The 20,084-nt window shown below is 31.1% G+C and overlaps 2 protein-coding genes across 2 annotated transcripts; both read left to right on the top strand.

The window, feature by feature from the left end:
- Positions 1-487: 487 nt before the first annotated feature.
- Positions 488-14,339, top strand: LOC107478358 (G-type lectin S-receptor-like serine/threonine-protein kinase At4g27290). Its single transcript, XM_052258632.1, has 8 exons — positions 488-765; positions 3,396-4,339; positions 12,358-12,498; positions 12,924-13,072; positions 13,178-13,388; positions 13,471-13,705; positions 13,800-13,948; positions 14,029-14,339. Exons 1-8 carry the CDS (start codon positions 518-520, stop codon positions 14,337-14,339), a joined length of 2,388 nt encoding a protein of 795 aa, XP_052114592.1. The 5' UTR covers positions 488-517.
- A 2,873-nt stretch (positions 14,340-17,212) lies between these two features.
- On the top strand, positions 17,213-19,838 carry LOC107478330 (uncharacterized). The gene is made up of 2 exons (XM_052259529.1): positions 17,213-19,344; positions 19,452-19,838. Exons 1-2 carry the CDS (start codon positions 17,810-17,812, stop codon positions 19,714-19,716), a joined length of 1,800 nt encoding a protein of 599 aa, XP_052115489.1. The 5' UTR covers positions 17,213-17,809; the 3' UTR covers positions 19,717-19,838.
- The last annotated feature ends 246 nt before the right edge of the window (positions 19,839-20,084 follow it).

Here is a 20,084-nt window from a genome sequence, read left to right on the forward strand (position 1 = left end):
TGTCAAAGAAGCGGTGACGTCACAACCATGCCACCCAATCCTGCAATGCAAGAGGTCAAAGAAGTACTAATAAGGATCCTCCGATCTCCATTTTGATGTCAACAATAATGCTAATAAATTGTTGCCTAGCTCAGCTTTTCACCTTCTCAATGCATCCAACAATCAGCTACCATTGACAGAAATCTGCCGCTATATATGTCTGCTTGTTAAATAACAATAAAGGATATGAATTCAACGAGATTTAATAAAGTCCCAACAGCTCTCCAACGACTTGCAATGTTTAGCATTTAGCATTGATCCATAATTATTCAATTATTCAAACCACATGCTTGGTCTACCATGTCTACCCACTGAAAATATCTCTTCCCATTGACCATTATAAGCACGCACTGAAAGAGAGTGTGCACAAATTTCCTAAAGCGCAGCAATGGCCAAATTCATCACAACCTTTCTATTTTTAGTAACCCAACTGCTTATAGTATTATTCCTTCCATCTTCTCTGCTTGCAACCGATACCATGACACAATTTCAGTCACTTCCTGATGGAAATACTTTGGTTTCCGAAGATGAAATCTTTGAGATGGGTTTCTTCAGTCCCGGTAATAACTCAAATCGCTACCTTGGAATCTGGTACAAAGGAATCCCAGTTAGAACTGTTGTTTGGGTTGCCAACCGTGAAAATCCGATCAAAGACAACTCCAGCAAATTGAGCATCAACTCAGAAGGACGACTTGTGATTCTCAGCCATAACGAAACTCTTGTTTGGTTAGTTTGGTTAGCAACCAGTAATGATGTGTGATTAAGTCATTTTGGTAATTAAGTTCAACTAATTTCATCCAATAGCTTATTGTCGTAAGAATGAGACACAGAAGAAGAAAAGAAGGCTTGGTTGGACTTAATTATAAAAATAACCGATTCACCTAATATTTTTTTTATCTATCAGATAAATTTTCTATTTGATAAAAGAAAAATTCAAGCGATTTATCTGTTATCCTTTTCAAATTTTTTAACTGCATGTGCATTCTCCTTTCTTTATCATTATTTTTCTTTTCGATCAGATAAAACTTGCAACTCTCTGCATGTGCATGCTTTGCTGAGGATTTTTCAAAGTTGTACACTTGTATTTATCCCATATATTCAATAAATTGCCTCAACTTTTTCATACTGATGGGATTATATATTACAATTATGATTATGGTATTTAGGTGCTATAGAACTTTAATGTTATTTGAAAAATATAGCTAAAATTATAAGATAACAATTTTAGCTGTAAAATATAAATAGAGCTGTAAAAAGAAACTGGAAACCGGATACCCCACAGACCACATACAATCCCTTTATTGTTAGTAATAAATAAATGTTTAATTACTCCATTCTTAATCCTTATAATTTTATCAAATTTTTAATTAAAATTTTATAATTTAAATATTTGTAATTAAATTTTTATATTAAATAAAAATTTTTAATCAAATACTTTTTTAACCACTTTTTATTAAGAAAAGTATTTTCTTTTTGAAATATTTGTTTTTTTATTTAACGTAAAATGAATTATAAAATATTCTATAAGCAAAATATTTTAAAATTATTATATTTTTTCTGAAAAATAACAACTAATAAGAATCTAATTACAAATATCTAATATAAGAATTCAATTACAAATTTTTAAGTTATAAATATATAATTAAAAAATTTATAAAACTATAAACCTAGATGGATAATATATGATATCTAGATTGAAGTAATATTTTTTTTGGTACTTGAAATTGGTTAGAAAAAGTTTTTAATTTGATTTTTTGACATTTTAAAATTACTAATTAAGCCTTCCACTTTATAAATATAACTTATGATTCGTTGTTATTTACATTTCAATTCTTTATATTCCTGCAATTTAAAATTTTTGTTCTTTAGGTTCCAGTAATTTACATTTCTATTATTTACTTTTTTGTCAATTATTGTTTCTTTTTATTCTTATTCAAGTCATTTATGTAGTGTTTGTTTTGAAATACTGAGACAGAGATTGGGAGACTAAAATTCAATATCATATTTATTGGTTCATTGATATTAAATTTTCTGTCTCTATCTCCAAAATTTCAGTACCTCCAAAAAGTGGAGACACAAGGGACTAAAATTTTAAAAAATAGAGACTAAAACTTTAATAACATTTTATATTTAAAATACTTTTATTTCAATTAATTAATTCTAAATTTATACTTTATACAAATTAAATTAAAATTTCATTCTTGTTTCAATTTCTGTCTTTCACTTTGTACCAAACAAAATACTGAAATTTATTTCAAGCTCTGTCTCTTAGTCTTTGTCTCTCAGTTTCAGTCTTTCTGTCTCTGTCTCTCCAACAAACACTACCTTAATTCTCAAATTGCTTATCATCCAACATATAACTGTCTGACTAAAATATTCAATCAATCATTGCTTGTTTAATTTTTTAATTCTCGTGAGATCAACACTCACTTACCATAAATTTATTATTTAATGCAATTCGGTACATTTGTCGATAGTTCTACAGATATTGTATTGTAAATTCTGTATCAAATTTTTGGTACCGTGGTGGTTGATCAAACCTTCATCTTACATCTATTAGCGTAATTCGATTGTAATAAACATTTAAGTGTTATTGTGGTGTTTTAATCTTATTTATAATGAGAACACTTTTTAATTGCGGTCATCAGCACGCAAGATTGATATTCAAAATTAATTCATGGAATTTAATTAAATGAAAATTATTGGTAGATACCAATAAAGTTACAAAAATCAACTTCACATATCATATTAACCGCAATTAAAAGGTATTCGACTTAACTGGCCATTATAGTGTCAAAGATGTCATTCAACTATCTATATCTTTGCAGTATACTAATGATTGTAAGACAAAAATTTACCCAGAAACTAATGAAACCCGTATTTTTAAGAATAAAGATTTAATTTATCATTTTAAAAGAGTTTCTGAGAATATAGATTAGTAAAAGATGACTAATTATTTTATGAAAAATAATAATGTCACTCTCATTTTTCATAATGTCATTCTATAAATATATTTTTTTTGTATTGTATGTTTACTTGAATTTGTATGTAGAAATAAAAGAGTGATATTATCAAAATTGGAGTGACAATATAAGAACATGTTATAATGAAGAGGAAAATGGTGAAGAGATGAAGATTCTCTTTGATGGATGATTGGATATAGTTATCGCATAGAATATGTAATTTTATTTTTGTTTATTTTTAAGATAACATTAAGTATTTGCTTTCATTAGTATTTGTTTTTATTAGAGTTTAGGGTTTGCTTTCATTCTATGTATAGAAAATCTTTTTTATCATAGAATTGGCCATAAAAATAAGACTCATCTACCTGTATTCATATTTATTGTACAACACAGGTCATCAAATTCAACAACACAGAAGCAAGTTAATAGTCCAATTGTGCAACTTCTAAACTCAGGAAACTTGGTCCTAAGAGACGAAAAGGATAATGATTTCGAAAGCTACTTATGGCAGAGCTTTGACTATCCATCTGATACGCTGTTACCAGGAATGAAGATTGGTTGGAACCTAAAAAGTGGCCTTAACAGGCAGTTATCAGCATGGAAGAATTGGGATGACCCTTCTCCAGCAGATTTCACTTGGGGAATTCTACTTGGAACCACCCCTGAGTTGGTTATATGGAAAGGAACTACAAAGTACTATAGGAGTGGTCCATGGAACGGAGAAAGATTCACCAGCATAGCGCTTTTCCAATTAGAATTTGTGTCCACCAATGATGAGGTGTTTACCACATACAACCTCAACAATAAGTCAGTGATAACAAGACTCGTTCTAAACAAATCAGTTTATTTACGTCAGCGCTACAATTGGATCCCAGAGAACCAAATTTGGCAATTATATTCGTCGGTGCCTCGTGACAATTGTGATAACTACAATCTTTGTGGTTCTTATGGGAACTGCATTGTGCAAGAGTCACCGCCATGTAAGTGTTTAACAGGTTTTAAGCCGAAATCACCACGAAGCTGGGAGGCATTTGATTGGACAGAAGGATGCATGCAAAGTGAAGAATGGAGGTGTAAAGTGAAAAATAAAGATGGTTTTGAAAAATTCAGTGGGTTAAAAATGCCAGATACCACCAAGTCTTGGGCAAGTAAAAATTTGACACTTGATGGTTGCAGGATTAAGTGTTGGAAGAATTGTTCTTGCACTGCCTATGCAATCTTAGATATTAGAGGAGAAGGCAGTGGCTGTCAAATTTGGTTTGGAGATTTAATGGATCTCAGAGTTGCTTCAATTCCAGGACAAGATTTGTACGTTCGGGTGCCTGTATCAGCTACTGGTATGTATTGTTTCTCTCACAAAATGCTGCCATCTTTTTTTGTTTTGATAAAGCATTTTTTTATTTTTTTTATTTGAAATAGGTTTCAATGTTAATGTTTTAGTAGTCAACAAATGATTAAGTTTCTAAAATAAGTCTAAGAAGCCAATATCAATTCAATCAATTAATTTGTAAATCAGTTGACAACTGACATTAAAAAGAAACATATTCAAAACTATAACAACAATAATAACAATAACAAAACTATATTCAAATACGTGAGTTCAACTACATTAATCAAATGATGTAGTTAAGTCCCATCAAATATCATGTTTACAATGAGACTATTTATATATAAATATCCTTTAACCACCCCATGTATTGTTTTTATAAGTCTTCGTCTATCTTTCGTCCCTGTCTATCTTCTATCTTATATACCTTCCTAATTTGATGGTTTATAGATCTTCTTTTTATATATTCAAACCACTTGAAACGAGATTTTATCATCTTTTCAATAATAGACGTTATTTCAACTTTCTCTCTCATATCTCCATCCGCTTACTTTGTCCATATATGTGTGGTGTAACGATCCAACATTAGCATGTCATGACAAATGCTGATCGTGGGGGTTACTCATCAGTCAAACTATATGGCTATAAACTCTGTATTTAGTTATATAATATTGAGGTTGTCGCACTTATTGTATGCGGATTTATGTGTACTTATATGTTAGTGTGAGTTATTAAGTAGATAAATACACAGTAAGTACAAAGACAGAAGTAAACAGATTATAACACATAAGACCGTTAAGGCTTCATAAAGACATATAAAATGTACATATACTTACAAACATAAGATATTCCAGATCTAGCCCATTTAGGAAGTTCTTAGTCTGGAATCCGGTGCTAACGAAAAATAGTAGAATCCTATCCTTCGAGAAAAGACTAACAAGCAAAGAAAAAAGTACTATGGTCTTTATATAGCTATACATACTAATGGTGTGTCCTCCAAAATGTTAATATACTTGATAGTCTGGACCATGAGTAATAGCCTCAACATTTAGTATACATCATCGTCAGCTCCACTTGTAGGAACAATGAAGGAAAGGGTGTCAAAGCCTACGATTCCAGCAGGGTACTAATGAAAGGGATGAATCTTGTATCGGTCTTAGGACACAACTCTAGCATATAAGATCATTGTGCATTTCGTTGTATTATCCTTAGGATCAAGTTTTAGTCTTTGCTCATCTATCCAATTCTCAGTTCCTCATTAACTAAACCCTAATCTATCACTGTAAACAAGTAGCAGAATAGTAAACATGTATAGATTAAGCACAAAATACAGGAAACAATTATAAAGCATAAAACACAATCATATATAGAGAATATGCAACAAATACAAACATTGAGAAGATGTGGAAAACAATATGATGCATGTCTATCCTAAGAAGACCATTAGCTCATGTGTCGGTTTACAACCCGCATCCTGACATTACCTAGGAACTAGTCCTAGATATGGCTTCCAATTGCATCTGTCCGTGACAACAAGCAATCGTCGTAGAGTTTGACGCCATAATATACGCACAATGAGAAACAATGTATAGCAGTAGGTGGATATCCCTCCTTCAAACAAACCTCCGTAGGTGCAATCCAATACAATCCCGTATACAGTCCATGCACTAGGCAACCGAGATGAAACCCTTGATCTTGCCAGGCAAATATCTAGTTAATGATCCCTTGTGTTCTTAAACCTTTTAAAATTTATGTTTTGTCCTTCATCTTTTCTTAAAATAATCCTTTAATCTTTTTTTAAGAGACTTTTATACTTTCTTTCCTCATAATTATCTTTCTACCCTTAACATTTTACAATATGACTATTTTATCCTTTACTTTTAAATTTTTTCTTAATAACTTCATATTTTTTAATATGACTATTTTACCCTTGTATCATCTAATAGGACAATATCCCATAAGTAGAAAAATCGTTAATTGTGCATATTAAGGCGGCTTTACGTATGGAGTTAATTTGGATGACACATCATAAGTTAAAATTCTAGGAGATTACAACTAGTTTACTCATCAACGAGGGGTTGAAGACATACTTCTATTTTAGCTTTTGGATTATTTGGGTCAGAAATAATACAAGTTAGAAACATATAAGAATCCTTCATACACATCTCATGTAGAAGATTGTAAAGGATAACAATGACAGGCCAATATGAATAAAGGATGCTAAAGTAGATGTTAGGGGCAAACTCATCAGAAAAAAGTTAAGTTTAATATTTCTTGGTTCAATTCTGCTGCAAAATATGGGTGTTTTTTTAATCAAACTGAAACCATACTTTTCCATGGAAAAGGTAGGTCATAACATCATATGTTCGATGGTTGTTAAAATTCCATCTCATGTGACGAGCAGAACTCTTTGAAGCATATAACTTTTGGAGTCTACAAATTATGGGTAAATAATGCACTCTCTTATATGGAACCTTTTTAGTACATTTTTTTGTGTCAAATCTAAGCGAATTGCAAAATTTCTACTTTGTTAGTAGCTCATCATCCTTGTAATATATCACACAACTGTTAACTTGCGTACAATCTATCTTAACATTCTTTAACCCCAATTGCAAGACAACCTTCTTGGCTTCATAGTAGTTCTCGGGAATATCACTTGGATCCTTTGCAACTTCCCTTACTAATGTAGCCACTTGAATAAAAGAGTATCGTGAATGATTATTCTTGAACATAATGCTTAACATTCTAGTGGCAATTGACAGTTATGAGTGAACAAATCTTTTTCATAGAGGCCTATAGACTAATTCCAAAATTGATTCATACATACACTAGGTTGTTAAAATGTATCTACCACCATTGATTATACCTAACAGTATTATCCTCCTAGAAAATTACACCCGGTACATCATTATTATGATAATACCTACCTACTCCAGGGCTACTTCCAACTTATAGGCTCTCTTATAGCTCCTTGTTGTATCCAAACCCAATAATTTGACATAAACGCATTCATCAACAAATCACACCTAACATCATCAATAGTCTTTAGCGTAATTCATTTAACTTGGCACACGTAAACCTGACTTTACTCATCATCAGATGAACATCTAACAACCGACAAGTGTTTAAGAATTCGCCTAAACCATCAACAAACGAATGTTTCAAACTCTCCTATTTGGATAGACTCTATCATCCATGCACGAGTGATTTTGAGCCATTAATGTCACAATTCCTGCTATATTTTCCAAAAGAATTTTATATTTAATTTTTATTAAGTGTTTGAAAATTTTAAAAATATTTTGACAGAGTCTCTCCTAAAAGTAAGACATTTTAAATTTTCCAATTATTAACCCCAATCATGTATTTGATATATTTAACCATATATAACACAATATAGACAATCAACATGCAAACAACTCTACAGTAAACAATAGAAAGGATCTCTGAGCCCTCGCATAGAATCATTTTGCCTCTCTTATACAACTATATTAAATTATATAATTTTTCAGTTTCAACAATAATAAAGTTCAATAACAATTAAAACATATTAAATTAGAATAGAGACCAACTTAATTAGGCCAATTGATCTATTAAGACCACAAAAAGCAGCAAAAAAAAGGTTTAATTATTCTGTCGGTCCAGATAGTTTTACTGAATTTTTAATTAGGTCCCTATATTTTTTTATTTTTGATTGAGTCTATATACCATATTAGATTTTGTAATTAAGTCCTTGCCATGACAAAAATGTTGAAATTAACAAATATTTCGTTAACAAAACGAACAGGCTTAACAATTGACTGAATATTCTATATAGTTTAACAGAATATTCCGTTAGTTCCAATATTTTTGTCATAGTAAGGACCCAATTGAAAAGAAAAAAAGTATCGAGACCTAATTAAAAATTTGGTAAAACTATAAAGACCAGTAGAGTAATCAAACCTAAAAAATTAATGGACCCCCTATCCTGACAGCAAGCTCAGCTTCCAAATGTTATCTGAAACTTGCAATAAATGACAATTGAGATAGGCCTAAACTCAGAATAAATAAATTAGGGGCACTCAAAATGATCGAAAAAATGAGACCAATAAAAAAATAAACCTATTAAATTGAAGAGAAACTTACTATAAACACAATGGCAGGGTCAAGATCTTGATCGGAGCTCTGACGATGGCGAGTTGTTAAATGAGGGAGTAAGCCTCATTTTAAATTCGATCTCGCCGATTACTTGTGGCCTGGCCATCGGTAATAATAATTACTGATGTTGCAAAATGCTGCATTTTATTAAACTATTTTTTTTGACGATCTAGTCGTGGGTAGTACTGAAACATGCACAAATTTTGGAATTTTAAATAATAATTTAATTTATAATTAAATAAATATAAATGTGAATTTACCAACAGTGAGACCATTGATAATTAGTTACCCTTTTTATTTACAAAAATTAATTTCTTCGTTGTAGAAATACCAACAATTTGGCCATCAGTAATTATAATAAATATTTTTTATTATTATTATCATTATATATATTACCTATGGCCAAGTCATCCATAAAACAATTAAAGAATTTAGTTTAATATTGACATTCGAAGCATTGGTAACGACAGCCGTTTGTAAACATAGCGAACGGCAATCGGCACTAACTTCACACTAAACCTTGCCGAAGTTACCAACAATCAGGCCGTCAATAAATGTATTCTTACAAAAAAATGAAACACATCCAAATTTAGTGATGTCTTTCCTTATTACCAATGGCTTAGTCGTTGGTAATCTCTGCCTCGGGACAAGCCGTCGGTAAACAAGGCATGTGTAGTAGTGATGATATTATGGAAGGGAGATGTTCATATGACTTAGCCAGAATCTTATTGATAATTATTATTGGGAATCAATGCAAGAGTTGATGAAAGTAGAAGGAGTTGAAGTTGAAGTGTATGGATGAAAATTTGGTAGAGAGGTGTATATCATCCAAGTTCACCCGGAGAGTTAGAAAACACAGTTCATGAAGAAGATGGGCGAAAACATGGGAGAAATGGCCAAGACCAAGAAACAAGGAGTGGGAAGGATAGTTAGGGAGCCATGGAAGTCATGGATAAAGTGCATGGAAGCTCACCAGAAGTGAAAGAGACAACTTTTGATGAGAAGGAGGGCAGAAAGAGAAGCTACATGGGATCCGATAGTGTGTGATTTAATGCAATGTGAATAGAGAGTCGTAAAAGTGATAAACTTGGTAGTGCCAGAGGAGTCATGGCTGGAGAAAGCGGTAATGAGGTTGGATTAGGGTGAAGAGGTCTTAGTCATAATAATTATTATAAGTGGTGCTATAATAATGGTAAAGAGAATTTAGAATGGATATTTTTAAAGTGTCATGGACCAAAAGGTGATGTAGCTCAAAATAATGGTAGAGATTGAATAGGCCTTTAGATGATGGCAGAAAGTTATAGTAGTATTTGGAAAGGTTTAGTCGAGTAGAGCTGTTTGTCTGATTTGTTCTGATAGGCAGGGTGAATACGAAAAAAAGATTGTGTCATCTTGGAATTGTTAATCAAGATGATAATGTGTGTATATTATGTAATAATGATATTGAATTTGTCCACCACTTGTTTCTTGGCTATGATTTTAGTTGGCAGGTGTGGTGCACTTGGTTATCTTATCTTAGTAGACATTAGTCCTTTCCTGGTACTTTGAAGGAACATTTTCTAAGGTGGATAGGTGCAACAATTAGGAAGGAGGAGCATAAGAAGTGGTTCATGAGTTTCTTAGCCGTAGTTTGGAACATCTAAGTAGAAAGGAATATGAGGTTGTTTCAGAATAAAAGGAACAGTGCAGAAGAGATCGTCAACATGTCTCTTCTTAATTACAAGGATTGGAGGTGTGAAAATCCTTTTTGTTATTGATGGCAATGTCAAAGATGACATTGAGATTGTTTTTGGTCTAAGATATGTCTAAGTGGTTCCAATAGGTGTTCTCTTTTGTTTCCTTACTTGTTTGCTCCATTCTTCTGTTGAGCTTCTTTATTTAAAAAAAAGTTACAGTAGTAAGCTGACCCAATTAGATTTTTGTCCATGCCCTCCTTGGTTAGCACACTTTCACAATAGAGAGGAAGATGATGTCAATCAGAATGAAAAGATTGAGAGAAAAGCTGACATTGTAGATAGTGAGGGTATTCCAAAAGGGAGCACTACATGTAACATTGGGATGAGGAGCAAAGAGTGGAGCAAAGCAATCAACAATAAACAAATTTGTGAAGAAGGAGGCATGATTTTCTTGATATGTGCTGAGAACAAAGTCTTGAAGAAGCTAATGGAATTCAAGAACATAAAATAGAGAGAATCAAAGACTAAAGAAAATAGAAAAGCACAAGGAAGCAGGCAAAGGAACATAACATGGAAATGAGATCAATAGAAGATCACTTCGGTCGGTGTTAAAATTTTTCCAAATGAAATTTTTATTTTGGAAGGTTAGAGGGTTGGAGAAAAAGAAAGGTTGAGATAGTTAAAAAGGTTTCTAGAAGTAGGGGTGAAAACAGGCCAGGCTTTGATTTTAATAGGTCTGTCCTGCTATATAGTTAATTGGCCTGCAGTCTATAAAGTACTAGACTTGGCCTATTATTTAGCCTGACCTAGCCGTATGTAATATATCATATTTAATATTTATAAGAACTTTTAATCTTTTAAAGTATTTAAATATACAAAAATATTATAATAAAATATAATAATAAAAAATTATTTTATATATTTAATTATATTTTAACAGGCCCAAATAGGCCTGACAGGCCAATAAGACTAATTAATAAGCCTGAACCTGACCTATTAACATATTAAGACTTTTAAAAGAGCTCGAGTCTGTGCCTATTTTATAACAGGTCAGGTCAGGCCGGGCCAAACACAGACCAGACTGCAGGTCCCTGACAGACCGTCTAACCTTTATTGGTTTAATAGAAACAAAAAGTGAAAGTCTTACTAGGAGCTCAACAAACAGAATTTGGGTAGTGAGTAATATTAAATGGACATGTTTAAAGTAAATAACCATTTAGGGGTTCTTTTATGTGTTTGGAATTATGAATTTATTGAAAATTCACAAATAATCAGAGACAGAAGATGGCTGGCAGTTAAATGTGTAACTAAAGAAGTGAAGTTTAAATTTGTAGTTTGTATAGATTACAGTATACAGTTGAAATAAGAGGAGTGAGGTTTTGGCCAAAATTGTCCCCAAATATAACAAAGATAGGCAGAAGATCACATTTTTTTACTGTGATATGGTGCATTTGGAAGATAAGGAATAATACATTTTTTATGAATATAGAGATAATGTTGGAAGTAATAATGCAAGATGCTAATTACTACTATACTATAAGGTGGGTGAAAGATAGGTTAGAAGACAAAGGGTGATGATGAAAGAAATAACACAATGGTTAAAAAAAAATCTTTATTCTAATGTGTGTAGTACAATTGTGGGAGTATTGAGTATTAAATATTAAATACTTTTTTATATTTTGTATTACTTTTATTGTTTTTATAGTTTGGTTATAGATGGTTAGAATTTGTTCATCTTCATATTTGTAGTAGTATTGATGATACTTTTGCTTCATATACTAATGTAAAATATATTCTACTTGAATTTTTGTGAGTGTCTAATTATCAAAAAAAAAGAAAAAACTTAAAGTGTACTTGACAAAATATCTAAATAAAATAATATCCAAATAATACAAATTAATTAGCTAGATTAATTTGTCTCATATAAGAGTAAATCGAATAATACAAACTATAAGAAAATTTGATATTTATTGAAATCAGTATATAAATATTTTCTATTATTTTATCAAAAAATATAGAATAGTATCTGACACCATTTATTACGTATCTCATATGAATGAGTTGGTCATTTATGAAAGATCAATGTTATAAAAAATATTAATTAGTGTTAATTTAAATACAAAACAAATGCAAAGATAACTTTTGTGTTTATTAAAGCTATCTAATATATATACAATCTTCTTTGTTTATTAATTATGTATACACTTTCTTTGGGTAGATTCTTCAAACAAAACTATTCCAAGTGAAGAAAGTAAAAAGGATAAGCAAAGGAGAAAGCTTGCTGTGGCAATTTCAGTTAGCTTTTTCTCGATTCTTATGATTGTTTTAACTTTCTATTGGAGGAAAAAAAAGCTTAGAGGTAAATTTACTCAACTGCTCTCCATTGAACATTATGACAAAAATTATTTATTTCAAATCTCAAATTTAATTAATACATATTTTGATTTTTTTTAAAATATATGATATTATTTTTCTAGTTTGAAACATTGAAATGCTCATATGAAAGTTCCACTTACATGATTCTCGCTAGATGATATTTGAAAATAAAATTTGATTGCATCCGAATGAAAAAAAATTAAAAGAGAGTATAGACACTAAAATCTTAATCGTTATTATTCTTATATTTTTGGGCCTATAAATTTAGTTTTCAGAAAAATTAAATAGATAGCTATGATCTTAGTGCCCATATTTGACACAAAAAACATCAATTTAAAAATTATTTTCACAAAATAATTACTTTGTTGTCATTAGTATGTTATGTTGATTTCACTCGTGAAAAAACAGGAAATATACCACAAGAAAAAGAAGTTGATGAAGCCCATGAAGAAAAACTTGAGCTTCCATTCTTCGATTTTACCACAATAGTTCATGCCACTAATAACTTCTCAAGTGACAAGAGGCTTGGCCAAGGTGGTTTTGGGCACGTGTACATGGCAAGTAACTAAGTATTTAACATTATTTTTCTAAATACTATATGCCAAGATAATAACACTACCCATTTTTAATCATTGTTTCAATTGTACACTAATTAAATACAGGGTACATTAATTGATGGGCAAGAGGTTGCTGTCAAAAGATTGGCGCATAAGTCTGGACAAGGAGTAAAAGAATTTAAGAATGAAGTTATATTATGTTCCAAACTTCAACACCGCAATCTTGCTAAGGTTCTTGGTTGTTGCATCCAAGGAGAAGAAAGAATATTAATCTATGAGTATATGCCCAATAAAAGTTTAGATTCCTTTCTTTTTGGTATGTTCTTTGTAAACAGTTTTTTTTAAGAACACCTTTTTTTTAAATTTTATCAAACTAATATTATTGACTGCCTTTACAGATTCTTCTCGAGAACTTCTTGATTGGATGAAACGATTTAACATCATATTTGGAATTGCTTGTGGACTTCTTTATCTTCACCAAGATTCAAGATTGAGAATTATACACAGAGATCTTAAAACAAGTAATATTTTATTAGACAATGAATTGAACCCAAAAATTTCAGATTTTGGAGTGGCACGAATGTTTACTGAAAATCAAATGGAAGCGAATACAAAAATAATTGCAGGAACATAGTAAGTATCGATTAGCTGGAAAATTGATTTATTTTTTCAAGTTTTACATACATTTTAATCACAAAAATAATTCAATTTGTTTAATTTTATCAAGTGGCTATATGGCACCAGAATATGCAATAGAAGGGATATTTTCTACCAAATCTGATGTTTTCAGCTTTGGAATAATATTATTAGAGATAGTAAGTGGACGGAAAAACACAGGAATTTTTTATCCTAATCAAGGGTTCAATCTTCTAGGACATTTAAGTTATCATAACATTTGTTTTACATATATATGAAATTTTAGGATCATAAATATTTTCTTCGAATGTTACTATTACAGGCATGGAGATTATGGAAAGAAGAAAATCCAATAAAACTAGTAGATGCTTGTTTGGAAGACACTTTTACAATTTCAGAGGTTCTACGTTGCATACACATTGGTCTTTTATGTGTGCAATTGCATCCTGATGATAGACCAAACATGGCATCGGTGATTTTGATGCTTACTAATGAAAACACTTTGCCTCAACCGAAAGAACCTGGTTTCCTTATAGAAAGGACACCAATAATTGAAGAACAAAGTTCATCTGAAAATAAGACTAATTCTTCAACTAGTGAAATAACTGTGACATTGTTAGAGGCCAGATAAAATTATTTTTTTCCTAAGTTTTGTTTAGCTAGAATATAAAAAATTTATGTAAATCACACACTCCACCTCCTCCCCTTCCCTAAAGCTTTCAAGAACCAAGTATATTTCTAGTGGATTAGTTTATCACAACTTGTTATTGTTAAGTGTATAACTATTATTGATAAAGGTTAGCTTCAGGTAAATCAAGTAGTTATAGGTTAGTTATAGTTTCTCTTTGGTTATAACACTAACACATATATAAATCTAACTCCATTCATTCTTTAAAAAAAATAAATATTCATGTTCAAAATTTTATTTTTTATTATTTATTAAATATATATGCAATAGTATTCATTTTATTTTATATATGTTACTTATAATTAATTAAATTAAATAAGACGAACTATTAACATTAATGACAACTTTGTAAATTATTATTTTTAAATTTCTATAGCTTTGATTTATTACAATCATTCTTTTAATCTATGTGAATCATTTAAAATTAGATGATTATTAATTAAAAAAATGAAGGAGCAGCATATTTGGAAACCATAATATTTACTTGCGTAGAACTATAGATTGGGTGAACTAACGACAAGAGTTGTTTTTAAAGAATTTTCAATGTTTTACGTTCATTGTTGTCTTTCTCTTGTAATTAATAAATAGATATTTATAAACAAAGATAAGGAAGAACAATATTACGTATATTCACTACTACATTTTGAAGATTTGGTAACATTTATTGCTTAACATTTATTAAAGTGTTAGTAATTATTATAAAATTTTATGTAAAGTAACATTTATAATGAAATGTTAGTAAATATATATAATTTTTTTAAAAAACTTAAAAAATGTTACCTATTCCTATAACACGCTGCAAATTAAATTGGGGACCTAGCCTAGCGATTGAAACGGAAGAAAGATCGGGAACTAGCTAGCGCTCTCAATCTCACTCCAAATATCGTTTTCCTTCGCACTCTCGCTCTCAATCTCACTGGCGCTCTCAATCGTGCTCCTCCGCTCCTTGAATCTCTCTCGTTTCAACAAATTTTAGGGTTGGGTTTGTTATTCTCTGTTTTGAGGTGAGTCTAATGGAGGAGAAGAAGAACCTCTTTTTGTATTTTTTCTTCTCTTACTGATCTTTATCCCGATTTGAATCATGAATATGTAATTTCTCACCAATTAAGTTGTTTATTTGTATTTAGGTTTTGAATTTAAGTATAAATGAATTTAACTGCTCCTTCAATTCAGTGGTGGGACTAGCAAGAAAACTCACAATCAGATTTGCTAATCAAAATTGGAGAATAACGAAACGGGATTTTGTGGAATGAATTGAAGACGGAGAGAAGCCATGGCTCAGCGGTTTTCGTTTCGCTTTTCTACTTTCAAGGTAACAAGCTGACTATGTCTCTGTATGATAGGTGTAGAGAATATAAAAGAATAATAATTTGTGAGTTCCATTAGAAAAAAGAAAAAGTATAATTATATGTTTCGATTCTTGTCAGATACACAGTTATTTTTTAGTTTAGAAAATTTTGATTCATGCTATTAATATGTCAATAATATTTGTTTGAACTAAAAAATTTTAGAGTATTTATTTAGACATCCACTTTTGACGTGAAAAAATATTATCAATTACTAAAATAAATTAATAAAAATGTTGCAACCAATGTGAATGCAATAATTAAAATGGAAGATCTAATCAAATCAATGGAAAAAGTAACACCTACCAAGACAAAAAGGTGAGTCTGATTTGCAACACTTGGAGAAAGTAAGAATTGAAGATGGAAGATCATATAATGTTTCACGGGATTCATGGGTTTGTCTCCACAATGCTGGTGATTATATGATCCATTTCTTGGTCCCTTTAATTGCGTTTGAAACATAATGAAAAAAACAAAAAAGGGTTCAAACCTCAAAGGCCTAAATTTAGTGGCGACATGCTTTGCTCGTTTTGTGTCCTCAAAAGGAGTCAGAGACATGCTTGAATTTCTATTTGAATAGGTAAAAGTTTAATGCTTCTGATAAGTACATCTTTTTTTCAATGTATTGGTTTGAAGAGAAAACTAATAAGTCATATGGAAAAATGTGACCATATTATAGTAATTTTTGAATACACCCATTTTCTTGAGTTGAATTTCTAGGCCTTATTTTTAATCTTTAACATGAAGTTGGAGAACTGTCTTGTACTCTTGTCTGGGAGAGGTAATATATTAAGACAGACACTTTTGCCTTGAAATTGGATTATTCTTTCATGTCTCCTATAAACTTTTGGCTTATTAAGTACGTATTAACATTCACTTTTTGTCCCCCTTTTTTTTATTTCAGGTGTCTGACTAATCAAAATCAAAGAACTAATCATTTATCTCTAATCAAATCCTATTGATATGCTTCCTTCATTTTACTACATCGTCCAATTGCATGGTATGCAGCGCACTTGAATAATCTTGTATTCTTCCTTCATTTTCCTTCATTTACTTTTGTTAATTTAAAAGTAATCAAAATATATAATTAATTAATAATAACCATAAGATACAGATATTAAGAGTATTTAGTATATGAATAATATTGTTGTATTGATTATAGATGAAACCTGATGGAAAATTCCTTATAATTATTTTAAATATAAATATAATTCGTTTTATTTTACTCCATACTGCTTGAAACTTTAGTCTCAGTAAATTCTTTAGAATTTGCGTTTAATTACTCTTAAGGAATTACCCTCTTCATATTAAAAAGTAGTATGATTATCATATATAATGTTATGACTACATGCTGAAAATTTAAGCAAAAGCTATTATTCATTCTTGGATCATATGATTCTTTTATATTTTTTGCAGTTAGGGTGCAAAAATCGTTTTTTTTTCTTTTAAATTTTAATTTTCAAGTGTAAGAATTGCAATAATTGTTCTTGGGGAAATCGAGAGGATGTTTACGAGCATTTAGTTTGTGATGGGTTTGATAAGGGATATAATAAGTGGATATTTCATGGAGAATGCGGGTCTTCAAAATCTGCTGAGAAGGATGGATCTGAAATACAAGATAACTTGGATAAATTGTTGGAAGAGACCTTCATAATGTCGAGGCAATTTGAAACGAGTCAATTTGATGACGCATTGGATGAGGATGAAAATGAAGAAGAGCTTGATGAAGAAACTAAGAAGTTTTACAAGTTGATCCATGATGCTCATCAAGAATTATATCCGGGATGTAAAGATTTTACAAAGTTATCAACTATTGTTTGTTTGATCCACATAAAGAACCTTCATGGTTGGAGCAACGTGTCATTTAATATGTTACTACAACTACTCAATGAATTACTTTCCGAAGGCTCGTGTCTACCATCAACATATGAATAGTGTAAGTACATCATCAAGGACTTAGATTTCAGTTATGAAAAAATTGACGCTTGTCCAAATGACTGTATCTTATACTGGAAGAAGTTTAAGGAATACATTACTTGTCCAAAATGTGGTGCTTCTAGGTATAAAATGAAAAAGGTCCAAAGTGCTAAAAGAAAAGTTTCTTGTAAGGTAACTTCTCGACCAATTCCAGCAAAGATTTTGAGGTATTTTCCTTTGAAACCGAGGATCAAGAAACTATTCATATCTTCAAAAACCGCCGATCTGATGACATGGCACAATAAAGGTCATAAAAATGATGGAAAACTAAGGCATCCAGCAGACTCACCAGCTTGGAAAACTTTCGATTCGTTACATTCAAATTTTGCATTGGAGCCTCAAAATGTGAGGATGGGTTTAGCAAGTGATGGTTTTAACCCATATAAAACAATGAGTAGTAGATACAGTATTTGGCCGGTGGTCCTGACGATATATAACTTGCCTCCATGGGATTGCATAAAACAACATTCTATGATGTTGTCTTTGCTTATTCCTGGTCCTTCTTCTCCTAATAGAAATATTGATATATATTTACAACCTTTAATCGATGAGTTAAAAGAGTTATGGGAGAATGGCTTTGAGACATATGATGCTTCTAGTGGAAAGTTATTTCGTGTACATGCTGCCTTACTTTGGACTCTAAGCGATTTGCCTAGTTACTCTATGTTATCTGGTTGGCGTACAAGTGGAAAATTGGCATGTCCTATTTGTAATTATGACACATGCTCTAGATTCTTGAAACATAGTAAAAAAACCTGTTACATGGGACATCAAAGATTTTTAGCATCAAAGCATCGGTGGCGAAAGGATAAGAAGAGTTTCGACAGTACAAAAGAGCTAAGAACAGCACCTGTACCACTATCAGGGCCTGATATATTAGAAAAATTAGGCAATAGGGAGAATTTGTTTGGGAAGACTATAAAGAGGAGAAGAAATGATGATGATCCCTGGACTAAGAAAAGCATCTTTTTCGAGTTACCATATTGGAGTACTAATTTGCTTCGTCACAACTTGGATGTAATGCACATTGAAAAGAATATTTGTGAAAATATTGTTGGAACATTATTGAATTTAGAAGGAAAATCAAAAGATCATCTCAAAGCAAGGCTTGACTTGGTAGATATAGAGATATGGCATGAACTTCATCCAAAAAATATAGGACTAAATAAGACATTTTTGCCACCAGCACGTTTCAAAATGTCTTCAAAGGAAAAAAGTGACTTTTGTTGTGTTTTGAAAAATGCAAAGCTTCTTGAAGGGTATGGCTTCAATATTTCTAGGTGTGTTCAACTGGAACATCACAAACTTCTTGGTCTTAAGAGTCACGACTACCATATATTGATGCAAGACTTGCTTATTAAAATAGCAATTCGAAGAGCTTTACCAAAAGAAGTTGTGAGAGTTCTACTCAAGTTTAGTTCATACTTCAAGACTTTATGCTCTAAAGTTATCAGAGTTGATGTGTTTGAACAATTAGATGTTGAAATTGCACAAATTCTTTGTGAATTAGAAAGAATATTTCCACCATCATTTTTTGTGCTAATGATCCATTTGTCTATGCATCTAGCATATGAAGCAAGACTTGGTGGACCTGTCCAATACCGTTGGATGTACCCAATTGAGAGGTGATGTATTTTGAAACCTATAACAATTCCTATATTTATTTGGTGATATTAATGATATATGTTCAATATATTTATCTTCTCTAAAACTTTATTACTAATATCTATAGGTTCCTACTCAAATTGAAGAATTATGTCCGTAATAAAAGTCGTCCTGAGGGATCTATTGTAGAAAGGTATTTAGTAGACGAATGTTTGACATTTTGTTCAAGATACTTGAATGACAATGTCCGAAAAAAATTCAATAACCTAACAAAGAATCTTGATGGTCCAATAGGGAATATGGTGATGATAAGTCTGGATCCTCTTATGTGGGAGCAATCTCATTGTTATGTATTGTTCAATTATAATATCACCGCTCCATATATCAAGTAAGTAATCATATATGCCTCTTTATTTTTTAATATTATCATACTTATATTTGATACTTTTCACCTTTATGTAGACAACATAAGGAGATTGTTTTTAGTGATGCTCATACTAGCCTTGGAGATAAATGGGACAAGACAAAAGACCATTATCTTACTTTTACTAAATGGTTTGAGATTTTGCTAGGAATTTATCTGTTAGTAAAGAGATGAAGTGGTTGTCTAGAGGGCCAAATGTTGCTGTAAGAAGATTTTCTGCTTATGTGATAAATGGTTATAAGTTTGTGACTGAAGATTATGAGAGAAAAACACAAAATACTAGAGTTATGGTTATTTCATCCACTGTCAAGTTTAGAAATGAGAAAGATGAGGATC

Source organism: Arachis duranensis, chromosome 3 (genome assembly GCF_000817695.3).
Source record: "Arachis duranensis cultivar V14167 chromosome 3, aradu.V14167.gnm2.J7QH, whole genome shotgun sequence".
NCBI classification, from domain to species: Eukaryota; Viridiplantae; Streptophyta; class Magnoliopsida; order Fabales; family Fabaceae; genus Arachis; species Arachis duranensis.